At 38.8% G+C, this 14,935-nt stretch overlaps 1 protein-coding gene across 2 annotated transcripts in view; it reads right to left on the bottom strand.

Annotated features, from left to right (window-relative positions):
* LOC121917325 (phosphatidate phosphatase LPIN2-like) overlaps window positions 1-14,935 on the bottom strand; it is a 53,429-nt gene that overhangs the window by 3,918 nt on the left and 34,576 nt on the right. For both annotated transcript variants that reach the window (XM_042443211.1, XM_042443212.1), the window contains 11 exons: window positions 14,057-14,244; window positions 11,926-12,019; window positions 11,606-11,675; window positions 10,636-10,725; window positions 9,198-9,277; window positions 7,174-7,318; window positions 4,662-4,810; window positions 3,637-3,723; window positions 2,984-3,136; window positions 960-1,074; window positions 339-442 (listed from right to left, as the gene is read on the bottom strand). In XM_042443211.1, the coding sequence (XP_042299145.1) occupies window positions 339-442; window positions 960-1,074; window positions 2,984-3,136; window positions 3,637-3,723; window positions 4,662-4,810; window positions 7,174-7,318; window positions 9,198-9,277; window positions 10,636-10,725; window positions 11,606-11,675; window positions 11,926-12,019; window positions 14,057-14,244 (1,275 nt within the window). The remainder of the gene's footprint in view (window positions 1-338; window positions 443-959; window positions 1,075-2,983; window positions 3,137-3,636; window positions 3,724-4,661; window positions 4,811-7,173; window positions 7,319-9,197; window positions 9,278-10,635; window positions 10,726-11,605; window positions 11,676-11,925; window positions 12,020-14,056; window positions 14,245-14,935) is intronic.

Genomic DNA, 14,935 nt, shown 5'->3' with positions numbered 1-14,935 from the left:
TTCCATATTCAGCCTATTTTATAATGCAATTTCTACTCATTCATATGCTCCACTATGTTTAATGGGAATTACTGTCAGGTAAGTGTGCACAGGACCACAGCCATAACCTAGTCATCTGAGTCTGGTTCCGAGCATACTTGCATGAAAAGAAGCCCTTCAAAGTATACATATTTCCACTCAACAATGTCTAGTCACAATACTAGAATGCTGGTTACTGTCATTTTAGTCAATTTACTGTTTTACACAGGATTTTACATATTTTCTTTAAAATCTGAATTACACAGCATTCCTATACAAATGATTAAAACAGCTTCTCTTTGCTTCAAAGAGATACTTACGTAGATTTGTTTCCCTTTGTTTGTTCCTGAATTAATTCACCCTTTGGGTTGACTGTGAATATTCTACAATCTGGAACTCCAACTTTCATGTAGGCGTACACGTCCTGAATGCCACAAAATATATCATCATTTCATTTTAATCAAGAGACTTTGTCACCCATTTTTAATCTCGCTGACACTACATCATAAAATGTAGAAGTGAAAAGAAGTTTTTCTTCCATAAACCTCTTTAAGTCAAAATACCTTAAAATTAAAACCTATGTATTTACTTCATATCTCCCAGCCATAATAGAAACAGTTTCTCTATTGGAAAAGGTAGCTTGGGAAAGCATCACCACCTGCTAAGTCCAGTATCCAAGTAGAAAGAGCCTTGTTCAGGACTCCAACCCTTTTCTTTGTTTGATATAAGCTATAAAGGACAAATAGACCAAATGAAAAAGAAAGAGAAGCCAAAAGAAAACTAAAGTTGCTAGAGACTGTGGTGTGATTTCTCACACAGGCCTGAAGTATCCTAGCCTGTCAGATTACTTATGAAATCTGTAATAATTTTTTTTTTTAAAAAAAACACCTATATTCCCATTTAGCATTTCTTTTGCTTGCTTTACCATGATGAAGACTTACATTAGGTCTGTTCCCAAAAGCAGCATAGAAGGGCTGTTCACATGGTCCAAACAAGTTCTTGATATCATTTAGACACTCAATTTTAAATTTCTCTGGCTTCTTTTCTATCACTTCCCTGGGGAAAAAGAATACAGATATATAGGAAAATAGTTCCAGGCACTTTTTCTTTTTTGAAAAAGGCAGATTAATACTTTTTTAATGATAAATCAGCCCTTTCCAGGAAGGCCAAAGGCTATTTAAACATGGTGTAAAAACAGCTAGGCACTGAGGGTGCTCATAATAAATCAGTGAAACTATTTATTTAATGCCCTTTTAATTCCCCTTTCAGCACTTAACTACTTGCAACTTCTGGCTACCTTCTTGCATTAATCTGGAAGGATAAGCCATAGCTCAGTGAAAGAGCACACATATTAAATGGTTCAATCCCTGATATCTCCAGTTCATCTATGTCACATGTATTATAATACGTGTTTCAAGTGTATTGTCTTTTGGTAATCTTTACAACCCTGTAAACAAAAAGCCTATACACAATTCCCATACCTCCCCACCAAATACAGTGTGGAGAGGTTTTTTTCTCTAGGCTTGTTAGAGAGTTGGTGACAAAGTCAAATTACTTCCATCTTCTAGTGATCATGCTAAAACAAGAATACAAGAAGCACTTTGTAGGTTCAGACCAGGGTCCAGCAAAGACTACACAGTCCTCAAATGGACCATGATATACCATCTGTCCACTCCTGTTCTAGACTAATTTTTGTATTCATTATGTCATTGTGACCACCACATTACACAGAGTTTTTCTCCTGTTTTATCCTAAATAATTTGAGGCTTTTCTTCCCTCAGAACTATTTCTCTAACTATTGGTCCTCCTACTTTTTTCAGTTTCTTTAATATTAAGTGTTTCTAATTTTCTTAGTAGCTACTATTTTGAGAACAAGAAGATAATAACTTTTATTTACAGAAATAACGTGTGATGCTATCTCTTTTGGTAGTTATTTCTCAAAGTGTGTGGTTACAACATGTATTTCACTTAACTTGTTTCAAATGGACTCTGTTCTAGTTCAGTCAATAACTTGTTACACTTCAATTGTGTTTTAGTTCTTTACACATACCTTCCACTAAAGCTCATTCACTGGGATTATAAATCCTATGAAACTCTACCTTTATTCATAAATTACAATTCCTCGGAATAAGGCGGATATGAGCTTTCCCTTTACTGGCTCTCCACTTCCCCCAAAAGGTAAAGCACTTGTCCCTCCATATTTGTTAGGGTTAGGGGCACAAGACCCCCATTAATATGGAAAGGCCACAAATAACAAAAACACCATGTTTTTAGCTGAGAGGACACCTCTTTAGGAATCTCTAGGTCCTCCAGTGCAACTCTGTGGTCAACGTCCGACAGACACTGACCACAGAACAGCACTGGAGGAGCTACAAATGCCTAGTAGAATATTCTCTCTAGGAATCTCTAGGTCTTTCAGTGCAACTTCTAGTTAAAGTTGACCACAGAGATGCACTGGAGGACCTAGATATTCCTCAAGTGAACATATTAATCAAATCTGCAAATATCAAAGCCACAAATATGGGGGATGAGTGTATTCTGAACTGATTTCACAGGACTTCCTTTGTCCTTTTAAATCCCTTTCTCCTTATATGGGAGTCTGAATCCCATTCAGGCTGAAACTTTATTTCCAACTATCCTCCTGGCAGTTCTAAGACACACTCATCCTTCTTAACAGCTTCTCTTCCTTTTATAGCCATTCATCAGGCAGGCCCACACCTTTTTGCCAGCCTGACTCCAACTGGTTATTGTGAACAATCCATTTTGCCAGTGTTTCTCCACAGTCAGGAATTTGTTTGTTTTTAATTCAATGCTACATTTGACAGGAGCATCACGTAATATGCAATTGTACAACCAAATCATCACTGGTGTCAAAAGTAGTTATTTCATTCAGTTCCTTACATGATATTGTACAATCAGTTATAAAGATGCTAAGATATACTTTGTTTACATTTAGCTTACATACCTATGAAAAGCAGAAAATAAACTGCTAGGAGACAACATCAATGGACCCTTGGGCAAGATTGTTCCTTTGTCATTGACCCAGTGCAAGTATCCTCTTGTCATATCTGCCATTCCAATTGCACGAGCAGAGCAATACAGAAATTTATAGCCATTCCTAAGAAAGAATAGAATGCTTAGCTGGTGTATTAAGTCAGAAACATCTCTGTGATGAGGTTAACTTTTAAAACATTAAAATACCAGATCAAGCTGGATTTATGAAGATTGAACAACCCATCAGGCTGCATTAAACCTTTTAAAACCATTACTCTCTCTCTCTCCCTCTCTCTCTCTCAGCTAGCATGAGAAGAAAAAGAAACCTAGCTAGCTTTCTTTCAGATCATTTGAGTGACATTTTCTTCTTTTCAACTTGCAAATTCAACATCCGACTCATGCTTGCTTATGTTGTTATCATAAGAATCATAGCAGAACTGCCTTAAAACTTCCAACATATTTCTATGTGGATAACTTTTACATCTGAACTGCTTTGCTTACTCTACAGTAAAGAACTTTAACATACATCTTTCATCAGCCCAAACCATGAAAATATGTAAACATTAAGTTCAGGCTTATAGCTATTGTCATGTACCATAAATCTTTCATAAGCAATATACTCACTCATTAATAGCATGATAGAGTTTTGCAATACCCTGATGAGTCCAATCTTTGCCAAGCTGTGGGAGAATTTGTCCTAAAGCATCAGACCTAAACCAGGAAAAGTTAGAAATAGAACAGTGTGAACAAACATTTTAATTGAACAGAGTAAGAACAGCTAATGCAAGTTGACAGAGCAGTGACGAAGAGCTCACTGCACAAAAGACAGGATACCAGTCTATCTAATAAATAAAATTAATATTCTATTCAAGATACACCTACCATATTTCTTTTTCTAATTAAACACTTGCCTTCTCTTGCTTATACTGTTAGCTATAAAATATAAAACTTTGCACAGAAGTAGCTGCGAGGTAGGAACAGAAGAATTTAAGTCAAATTACTTGGTTTTAGCACAAAATCTTACAGTAGGGTATGATGGACTGCAGGACAAATGCCCAGCATATAACTGGCCAATCACACCCTTTGAATACTGTGAAGGGATGCTAAAGGAGAAGGATCTAAAATGAGGAGGCTTGGTTGTTTAACCATCAGATAGAGAAGGAGTCCAAATGAGATAGGGAATATGGTTGATCTTACTGAGTTGACAACTAGGGAGGAGAAGTTGGTGGTTAAGTATCTGAAGGGAGAGTATGGAGAGTTTTAAACAGAAACAGTTTTTTACATTACAATAAGTACTGAGTGAACCTACAAGCTTGATACCATCAGCAGCTTTTGATTCAGTAAACTGTTGTTGTTCTTTACATCTCTGTCTGATTGTTGAAGGTTTTAGAGGAAATTGGTCATGCATATACAAAACCAAACCTAGCACAGAACATATTCATTGGTCCAATGTTTAGTCAGCTCAGGGCCTTCAAATAATAAAGCCAGGGAGTGGTTTAAAGGGTTTAGAGACAAGATGAGGGATGGGAGCCCAGGGTCGGTGTCTGTGTGAGCAACCTGATCAGGCTGATTATAGAGATTATTCTACATAAATTAGTTTAACACAACAATGCAATGATTCAGTAGAGTAAAACTAAACTGTAGCTTACTTAGTTATTGTGCCATCAATATCAGAAATAATTATTTTGTCATTCCAGTTCCACAGATATATTGTCCCTGCACAACGGCAGGTTCCTTGATACTGGGTTGTAATGCTGAACACAACATCATTTGGTCCATCTCTGAGCTTCAGTTTCTCCTTTAAAATAAAAAGAAACAATAATGTTAACAACAACAAGACGTTTTTAGTTTCTTTCCAAAATACTTCCTATGCTGATGCTAAAATTAAAACATTCAGATAATACACTGAATATTTCAAGCTGGCACCATTTCCAGATCTTTGTGCAATAATTGTAAATGATGTTTAGAAAATCTACCATCTATAAACAATATGCTAAAGGTGGTAAGGGAAGCAATCACTTAATGGTGAGACCTGAATAGTGAGCACACAGGAATGACACAAGTCACATCTCAGGATTGTACCAGGACCTGCCTTCTCCAAATTAAATGAACCACCACATCCAACACTAGGGTGGAAGCAGAACCAATTTATTCTATTTTATGAGATGCATTCATGAGGCAAGGGTACCAAGCATGCAAGCCAGTAACATTTGACCAAAATAAAAGTTAATACACATTTAAAACTGAAGTGTCTATCACACTAAAACCTGGATTTATTCTATTTGCTTTCCAGGGCACTAGGAACATTATGAATCTTCTAAAATTATTTTCTACTTTCTAGTTATTTCACTTAGCATAAGATGACAGCTGTTACATGCTAACCTTAACAAATATAAATCCTTGGCCCGTTACAGACCGCCCAAAAGGGGCGGTCTTGGGCCGCTGCCGGTTGCAGCGCGGAGGAGTCGCAGCAGCCAAACTGTGCGACTCCTCCGCGCTGCAAAGAAGGAGCGCGAAAATCGCGCTCCTTCCGGCAACCCGGAAGAGACGACGCAAGTGCCAAAGCGCGCACTCGCGTTACTTCCGGGCCGCGACGTGTGGACGCAGAGCATCCATTACATCAAAATGGCGGCGGCCGTGTGGAACAGCCGCCGCCATTTGTTACGGACTCTGTCCATAACAGGGTAAGGGGCGTCTGGAAGAGACGCCCCTTTTTCAAAATGGGACGTCCTAAGGACATCCCTTATGGCGGTCTGTAACCCGCCCATGAGTCAAATGATAAGGTAGATCAAATGATGTATCACTATTACCACTTCAAAGTAATTACCAACTTAACAATGGGATAAAACATTATTTCCCTCAGCCAAAACATACTTTTAAAAAACATATAGTTGTTGCTATAATTTTGTTATAATGTGTTTTTGATAGTTTTATGCCTATTTTCCTATAATCTGTGCCTATCATCAGAAACATGATTTTTATCAACGATTTCCTATCACTCAGATCCAAATTATGGAACTAAAGAAACATATTTCTGTTTTCATCCTGGAGAGAAGTGACCAGTGGGGTGCCACAGGGTACTGTCCTAGGCCCAGTGCTATCTAATATCTTTATTAATGACTTGGATGATAGAATTAGGGGTATACTTATAAAATTTGCAGATGACACCAAATTAGGAAGAGTAGCTAACACCTCAGAGGACATAACCAAAATTCAAAATGACCTGAATAAACTGGAAAGTTGGGCCAAAGCTAACAAATTGATATTCAACACAGAAAAATGTAAGGTACTGCACTTAGGGCAGAAAAACGAAATGCATAGATATAGGATGGAGGACCCTGGCTTAAGGAGACTATGTGTGAAAGGGATCTAGGAGTCCAAGTAGACCAAAAGTTGAACATGAGTCAACAGTGTGATGAGGCAGCTAAAATGGCCAATGTAATTTTAGGCTGCATCAATAGAAGTGTCTTTGGTCAGGCCCCTGGGATATTGTGTACAGTTCTGGGTACCACAATTTAAAAAGGATGTTGAGAAACTGGAGCGTGTCCAAAGGAAGGTGACTAAAATGGTGAAGGGTCTGGATACCATGCCCTATTTGGAATGACTTAGGGAGCTGGGGATATTTAGCCTGGAGAAAAGGTTAAGGGGTGATATGATAGCCCTGTTTAAATACTTGAAGGATGTCATATTGAGGAGGGAGCTGACTTGTTTTCTGCTGCTCCAGAGACTAGGACCTGGAGCAAAGGATGCAAGCTACAAGAAAAGAGATTCCAGCTCAACATTAGGAGGAACTTCCTGACAGTAAGGGCTGTTCGACAGTGGAACAAACTCCCTCGGCGTGTACTGGAGTCTCCTTCCTTGGAGGTCTTTAAGCAGAGGCTGGATGGCCATCTGTCGGGGATGCTTTGACTGAGAGTTCTTGCATGGCAGGGGGTTGGACTGGATGGCCCTTGTGGTCTCTTCCAACTCTACAATTATATGATCTATATCGGTGTAGAAAGATTTCTTTGGAGTTGCAAAAATTGCCCTATCAATTCCAGTATTCAATTATCCTAGAAACACCACTATTTGTTCTTGTTTTCTCTCTCTCTGAAAGTTTTATTGAATTAGATACAGAATTACTTAAAATTATGAGGGCACTTAAAAGAACCAATCACTTACAATTTGATCTGAAGACAACCTAAGAGACTTTTTATAAGAAGTCGTATTTCCGTGGCTTGTATGTTCAAGTGAAGAATCTATTTTTAAGGATTCTTTCAGTTCTTGTGATCCTTCATCATCAGTAGAAGAATCATCATTTAAAGGCCTAACATGACATTAAAATAACAGCATATCAGACACTTCAGAAACAATTTAAATATATTTTCATACATTCTATGACATGCAGGACTCTTTCTGAATAAAACTTGAAAGATAAGCATATTTCCCAGCTTGAGTTTAGGGTGGCAATGAAAGCAAAAATGCTGTTTCCCTTCATTATGAAAACAGGTGCCTATATGCCTTTGTAATCAATTTAGCCTTAGACACAATGGGCAGAGAGGATTTTAACTTTTGAAATTAATTTTTATTTATTTTCTTGTTTAGATTAAATTTTATTAACATTTAGAGAGAACAATGTAATGTACAATCAAAGTAATAAACAATCAAAGACAAAGAAACAGAAATAATGAAAAAAGGAGAAAAAGAAAAAAGAGATATAACTAATATGCAGTAGGTCCTTGACCTGTCCCCCTCCCCAGCCTGACAGTAATTAAAAGAAAAGGGGGGGGGGGGGGAATTTACCTTTACACTTTTAATTACATAATCCTACTAAAATTACTATATCCATAGCCACTGATTATTACATCATTATATTACTTATTGCTCAAAAAATCCATACATTGTTTCCAACATTTCCAATAAGCTTTCAGTTAGCTTATCCTTTAGACCTCACATTAATTTGGCTGCTCAGCAACCTTAAGAATCCATTCTTCCATCGTCAGTCCTTTAGTCCAAGTTAGAGCAAACAATATTCTTGCTGCTGTTGTCATGTACTGAAGAAGTGATCCATATTTACTACCCAGTTTTTTTATTCAGTTAATAATAATTAACTTACTTAATTATAAGTTAATATTCTTTCACTGCTTCCTTCTTTTAATACTTTCCTATTATTCCTTTCTCACTCTAAGTCAGACTATTGGTCTATCTACACTGACTGCCAACAACTCTTCAATGTCTCAGGGATTTTCTCAGTGATACCTAGAAACACCAGAAACTTTCGGTATTAAGTGAATATGCATTACCACTAGGCCATAACCCTTTCTCAAATTATTCAGTAGCAGATTTCTATGCTATTGACCAGGGGTCAGCAACCTCCAGCCCACGGAGGCCTTTAAGTCGGCCCCTGGCTCCTCCTGCCGCCACCGCCGCCGGTTGCGGCTTTTGCCCGCTATGGGCGCCATCATTGGGGGGAATGGCGGCGAAATCTCACGCGACCTTCCCGGAGGTCGCACAAGATTTCGCCGCCATTTTCCCCCCCAAAATGGCGGCGCCCAGGGCTCCGACGGCAGCAGTGGGCCTCTGGGAGGCCCGTTGCCTTCACTGGGGCCCTCCAGGAGGGCTCTTGCGACGGCAGCAGGCCTCTCAGAGGCCCGTTGCCTTCGCTGGGGTCCTCCAGGGGGGCTCCAGCGGCGGCAGCGGGCCCCTGGGAAGCCCGTTGCCTTCGCTGAGGCCTCCAGGAGGGCTCCGACGGCGGCAGCGGGCCCCTGGGAGGCCCATTGCCGTCGCTGGGGCCCTCCAGGAGGGCTCCGACGGTGGCAGCGGGCCCCTGGGAGGCCAGTTGCCGTCGCTGGGGCCCTCCTGGAGGGCTCCTGCGGCAGCAGCGGGCCTCTGGCGTCAGGGGCCAGCAAAGACGGGGAGGCCTCCAGCGCTGGCGGTCCCCACCGGCTCTTTCCCGGCCTCTGACGGGGCCTGGGGCCCCGTCAGGGGCCGGCAAAGAGGAGGTGGCCTGGCCCCTGGGGGTGGAAACTCCGACCCAGGGTGGAAGCTCCGCCCCGGCACGCGGCCCCTCCGCCGGGGGTGGAAGCTCCACCCCCCCGGCTTTGGCCCCCCAGTTGTCTGAGGGACAGCAACCCGGCCCCCGGCTCAAAAAGGTTGCCTACCCCTGCTATTGACTCTAAAAACAAAATGCTTCAAAATAAACATACCGACTTTCAACTTCTTCCTTTGCACTGGCTGATGAGTCATTTTTTGGAGCTTCAGATTTCCCTTCCTTTGCCTCTGGAAGCTAATATATGAAAAGCACATTGAGACCACATCAGCATAGGACAGCATTTAGTACTGCCACCTGAACAGAAAGAAAACCTGCAGTATTTCTGACTGACATGTCAATCTAGTTCCAAAAAACAAACAAAACAAAACAAAACCCCAGCAGTACTTACTGATCAATTATTTGAAATCTACTTCAGGGCCAGTGATTTCATTCATCATACTTCACAAAACTTAACTCTTTATTCGCGTAAGATGAAACTGCATGTATAATTAATTGCTAAACCAAAACCAGCTTGCAACACTTATTGAACAGGCTGCCAGGTTATTGTGCAAATAACAAGTTATGAATTAATATAGAAAAATAAACCATTCTGTTCCTTAGCCAAAATAAGTTTTTAATAGTTTATGCAGAAAAAGATTTTTTTAAAAAAAGAAAAATAGATTATACAAATATATTTCTTTTCTAGAACAGGATCAGCATTACTTGACAGCAGTCTTGTATTAAAACTGTAGCAGTCTTGTATTAAAAGTGTTGGTTTTAACTTGATACGTTTATATTAGAGAGGTGACAGATAAAAACAATTCAATAAAATTATTATTATTATTATTATTATTATTATTATTAGGTCTTTATGCAATGAAGAACTAGATTTTAAAAAAGACTCATGAGCTTCTCACACCACATTTCGATGGGTATCATGTCAAAATATGTTATTCTAAGAATTTCCCTTTTCCAGCTCCACATTATTGGCTATAAAGTACTGTCATTATAAGATGACATATGTACAATTTGAGTTCTACAAGGAAGAGGGAAAGAATTCTGCTTTGTTACTTCATTAGAAAAAAATCAGAACAGCTTCAAGACAATATAATCAAGTATTTAAACTGAGTTAAATTACACTTGATCACTAACTGCCAACGATTTGATAAGCATAGAGAAAATAAGTTTTCAGAAAGGCAATTGTGAAATGTTTCACATATAATAATTAAAGCTTCCCAAACAGCTTAAGAATTCAGAAATGAGTGTTCTCTCCTCTTTTTTTCTCCTGGCTTCAGTATGGCAATCTTGAATCTCTTTAAACCACAGTTCATCTTTAAGTCTAAATCATGGAACTATGGTTCAAAGACAGTTAACTAACTAGGATCTTAAGCCAGGATCACAATGTGTTTAAGGTTCTAGTCAGGAAACCACCATTCAGCCACAATTTCCTCTTCTGGACTGAAATCAGCACACAATGAGTACACAGAACAAGAGTATGAAAGCCCAGTGCTAATTTTTGGCTTAATATCTTAAGAGAATAAATTATGACTGATAAACCTGGGGATGCTACATCTGACCTGACACAGTACCATAAGCTGAGAAGTTCATGTTACCTGTTTAATCAAGCTGTCCTTCTTACGCCAGAACCACCATCTCCCAGATTTTTTGGGCATTTTATCTTTAATCCAAGATTCAACTGTAGCCTAAACACATCAACATTTAGTGTGAATACACAAGTTTGTCTTCTTGTTGAAAACTGCTTGTACAGTATTGCATACATGCATGTTTGATCATACTGAACTTCTGAAATGTGCCTGTCTTCTTATTTCAGTTCAACAAACTACTAAAATGGGAGAGGTATACCTAAACTGGTGAAGCTTTCCCCAGTGTGGAATCTTCTCCAGAAAGCAGCTAATGTTACCTGCTTCTATCAGAACCATTCCATTAAAGCACGTTGCAAGATATCTTTGTCAAACCAGTGCCTGCCACTCCTTTTTTATGGAGTACTCTGACTTTGTAGTTGTTTCCTTTTTCAGTTCACTGGATGACCAGTAATAGGAGCCAAATCACAATAGTAGCAAGAAAATACACTAGCAAGAAAATACCAGCAATGGGGAAGACTGAGGTGGGGATGACAAATTCCTTTCACACACACATGCAACCCCATTCATTTTCATCCATCCATCCTTACTACTAATTTACACACATCTACAGTAAGCCCTCCCCATTCTTTCTCCTTCTCACCCAATAATTCTGCTTAGGAAAAAAGGTCCTATTCATGCAGATGGAATCTTTTTTCCTAAATGTAACTGCTGCATCATGCAGGTATACAATTTTCAGAGGGAGTGTACGGTGTCAGCTGTATCTTACTCTGTGTCATTTGCAATGCTTTTCCCCTCACAAAATAAGGAGATGCACCAAATACATGTTATAAGGCACAACCTAAATTTGCACACCATATCACCTCAACTCCTGCTTCCATTGTGACTCTGCTGTGAGAAGAGAGCATGACCTTTGCTATTCTACTCTGCCCCTATGGTTGATCAAAGCTGGTGACTGCAGTATTTACTGTCATGGAATTACCTGTGGCAAGCTCTTTTGGAACACTTGCAAGCTGAGAATCATGGGAGCAGCCAATGCCCAATTATAATACCTGTTATACAGAGAACAGCTTTTTTAAAAGTATGGCTCTAGTACAAAACATATTCTCAGTAGAAGTATGGTAACTATGTTAAACACAGATGAGTGCCTTAGTTGTGATAGTCTTTTCTAATTCCTTTGGCAGATTTGATAAAGTGTAACTACTGCAGGACAACATTTGCAAATTGGCAAAAATTATTCACAAAAGTTAAATTATTATGAAACACTGTAGCAAAAGAAATAGAAGAGTCAGGGAATATTACCTGTTATATATCCTTATTACCAGATTAGGGCTGTCTATAAGTCCTGGGTTTTCAGCAAATTCATGGTAAGTAATGATATGCTCCATAAATTTTTCTGCAATACAAAGAGATTGTATCAGTTGATTAAAATGTTTTGCTCCTGTTTACAAACAATGACTTAATCTACTTCTTGTTATAGTAACTGTACCATTACAGGCTATTTACAAGTGGATTGATCTAAATTAAATATTTATATTCTGTCCAGATATTAAAAAGCCTATACATACTGCCACCTGCTGAATATATTTCCTAGTACTGTACCTTCCAATTCAAATTCAAACAGTCTCACATAAACTCTTTGAAGGCAATAACGAGGAAAGTTGGCATAAAGGCCTGAAAAGTAGCTTTCAACAAAAAAGAAAATAAACAGCCACTTGGAATTAAGCTAGAAGTGGAAAAAACAGGAATGGAGTTCTCTGTCCTGTTACTGATCTCCTTGAAAAGCAGAATATTCTTCTAGATGGAATACTGATTCAATTTCAGAAGTACAGTTGACCCTTCTTATACACCAATTTGTATTTAATAGGATCTGAGCATACATGGGTTTTGTTATCCATGGGGGATCTTGGAACCAAACCCCAGCATATAACAAGGGTCCACTATATGTCCTATAGAAAGATTGGAGCTTTTCATGATATAAAATGTGCCAGGAAGAAAGAGATGTATTAGCACTTCCCAGTGTTTTACATATATAATGTCTCAGTAGGAGGTTACACATTCCATCCCATGATATAGGTCAATACCACCTTGTTTTGAAACTCAATAGTCTTACTACCAATTGCCTCAAACATGGAATGATCAATGGGGTAAGAAAGTAAGCAATATGCTAAAACAAAATGAGACATTCCTGTAACAAGTGTTCCTCATCTATTCTCATTTCTCATGTTTATGTCCATGGCGAATATACAGAAGGCTTCAAAGACAGACAGTGGTTTAATGCAGAAAAAGGTGAAGGAGAAGCCATGTATCTTAAACTAAACTGTTTCTTTTTAAATGTCAGTTTATTTATGAAACAGTTTTACCACATAGATCAAATGTTAATTTGCTATCAAGAAGAAGGAAATGTTAATGGCTGCAGCTTTATACCACAGCACATATTTATACAATTGTTCCACTGTATATACAACTTACAGAATTTCCAGAAGAAAGTCTGATGGCACCATTCAGATAAAACAGTACTGTGACTATTTAAAAATCATTTGCCTCTAAATGTCTTCATTGCACTTTATAAACATTTGTTTAGCTAGAATTCACTAATTTTCTTATTCAAGCACTTAACTGTAGTTTTAAAGGCTCCACTACAATAAGCATAGCTAATATAACAGCTTCTTCTAAGCAGACAGCTTCCTACTTACCACTTCATCATTCTGATACATGTAAACAGGCAAAATTTTTATTACCTGTACATTTTTTCATACTTGTTGGCATGATCACCTTGCATCCAAAGATGCTTGTGATAAGAGGAAAGTACTTCTACTGCATGTATGGCAGGGCTCTAGTTTTCACCAGTCCCTCTGAGCTGCTGCAATCCACAACACTACACCCCATATTTTTATTTTATTTATTGGATTTATACCCTGCCTTTCATTTCTCCTGGGATGGAATCCAAGACTCCATACTGGTTCTCAAGGTTCCCCAACTCTTAGGTATAGTTTCTCAGTGGTATGGAAAATACAGTGATTAGGGTAGATCACACAACTTCAGGGAATTTTCTTGATATGGGGCAGAGAAATCATCTAACACCATAATTTTTATATGGAAAGGTAGACGTATCTCATGATGAAACGCAGGGGTAATTCTGAAGGACAATATCATTTATCAAGTGATAACTTAGCCCTCAAACTCACTCACTAATATAACAGCCAGTAAGAAACTCCAAATGCCAAAATAGAAATCCAATAGTATTTTGTGAAAATGCTAACAGTAGATTGACCCCTGAAATTGAGCTATATTAATGGTGAAGCAAATTCTTAAAACACTTCATATGTGCTACATGTTGATTATGCATTTTGTTTCATAATAAATTATTGTTTAAAAGTTATGCAAATTAATGCTACAAAACCTTATTTTAAAACAGGGCATTCGTACATACCTTTAGATATTTCCCCATTTTCACTAAGACCTCCACAAAGAGATAATGTGACGTCAGGCAAATCCATTGCAGAATCGGACATGCACTCTGTACCACTATCTGCAGCAGCACTTCCCACTGACTGTGGAGACTGGGAACCAGAAAGGGTATCAGACTCCACCCACTGCCTGGTACCTGGATCAGAGTCACTGAAAACAGTAAAGTAGACATTTACTTTTGTAAATGGGGATACTTCTGTTCATTGCCTTTTGAAACAAGCGTATCATGTTTACCATTCCTGACTGGACTTGTGTGCCAGAAAGAGAGACTTCAGCATTTGCTCTTTTAAGAATTATGTGACAATATTCATCGAACAAAAAATGTGTACAAGGTACATATATAGGAGACAAATGTGCTCCAAAAAAGCATGTATTAGAATATGTACAGAAAACACATGATATGAGGAAACTGCTTACAAAAATATGTGTACTAGCAAAAATGGAGCAGACACTGTTGTCATTAGAGTTGTGTGGTTTTAGGGCCTGCTCAAATAGCACAGCCTTTAGGCATGATTCCAAATTCTTTGGGGCCTGGGGTGTAAACACCTTGCAGTGAGTGTATGTTCGCACATTATGCTTCTTTCCTAGGCACAGGAGACACCAGGAGTGGCCATCACAATCAGGCAATTTAGTCCTACAGTAAGGAGACCTCTTAAAAGAAGCAGACAACACTATCTTGACTAATAAAGAAAGCTGACAATGATGAATGGGCCAACTCAGTTATCAAGAGACTGAGAGAAGAGCTGAGCTGAGGGATGTTCGAAAGAACAGTGATAGACAAGCCAGCTCAAAGCTGAATAAATCTCAAGAAGCCAAATCAGAAGGTAATGGCGAAATCATC

Source organism: Sceloporus undulatus, unplaced genomic scaffold (genome assembly GCF_019175285.1).
Source record: "Sceloporus undulatus isolate JIND9_A2432 ecotype Alabama unplaced genomic scaffold, SceUnd_v1.1 scaffold_15, whole genome shotgun sequence".
Taxonomy (NCBI): Eukaryota; Metazoa; Chordata; class Lepidosauria; order Squamata; family Phrynosomatidae; genus Sceloporus; species Sceloporus undulatus.
This window is presented reverse-complemented; position numbering and strand designations above follow the sequence as displayed.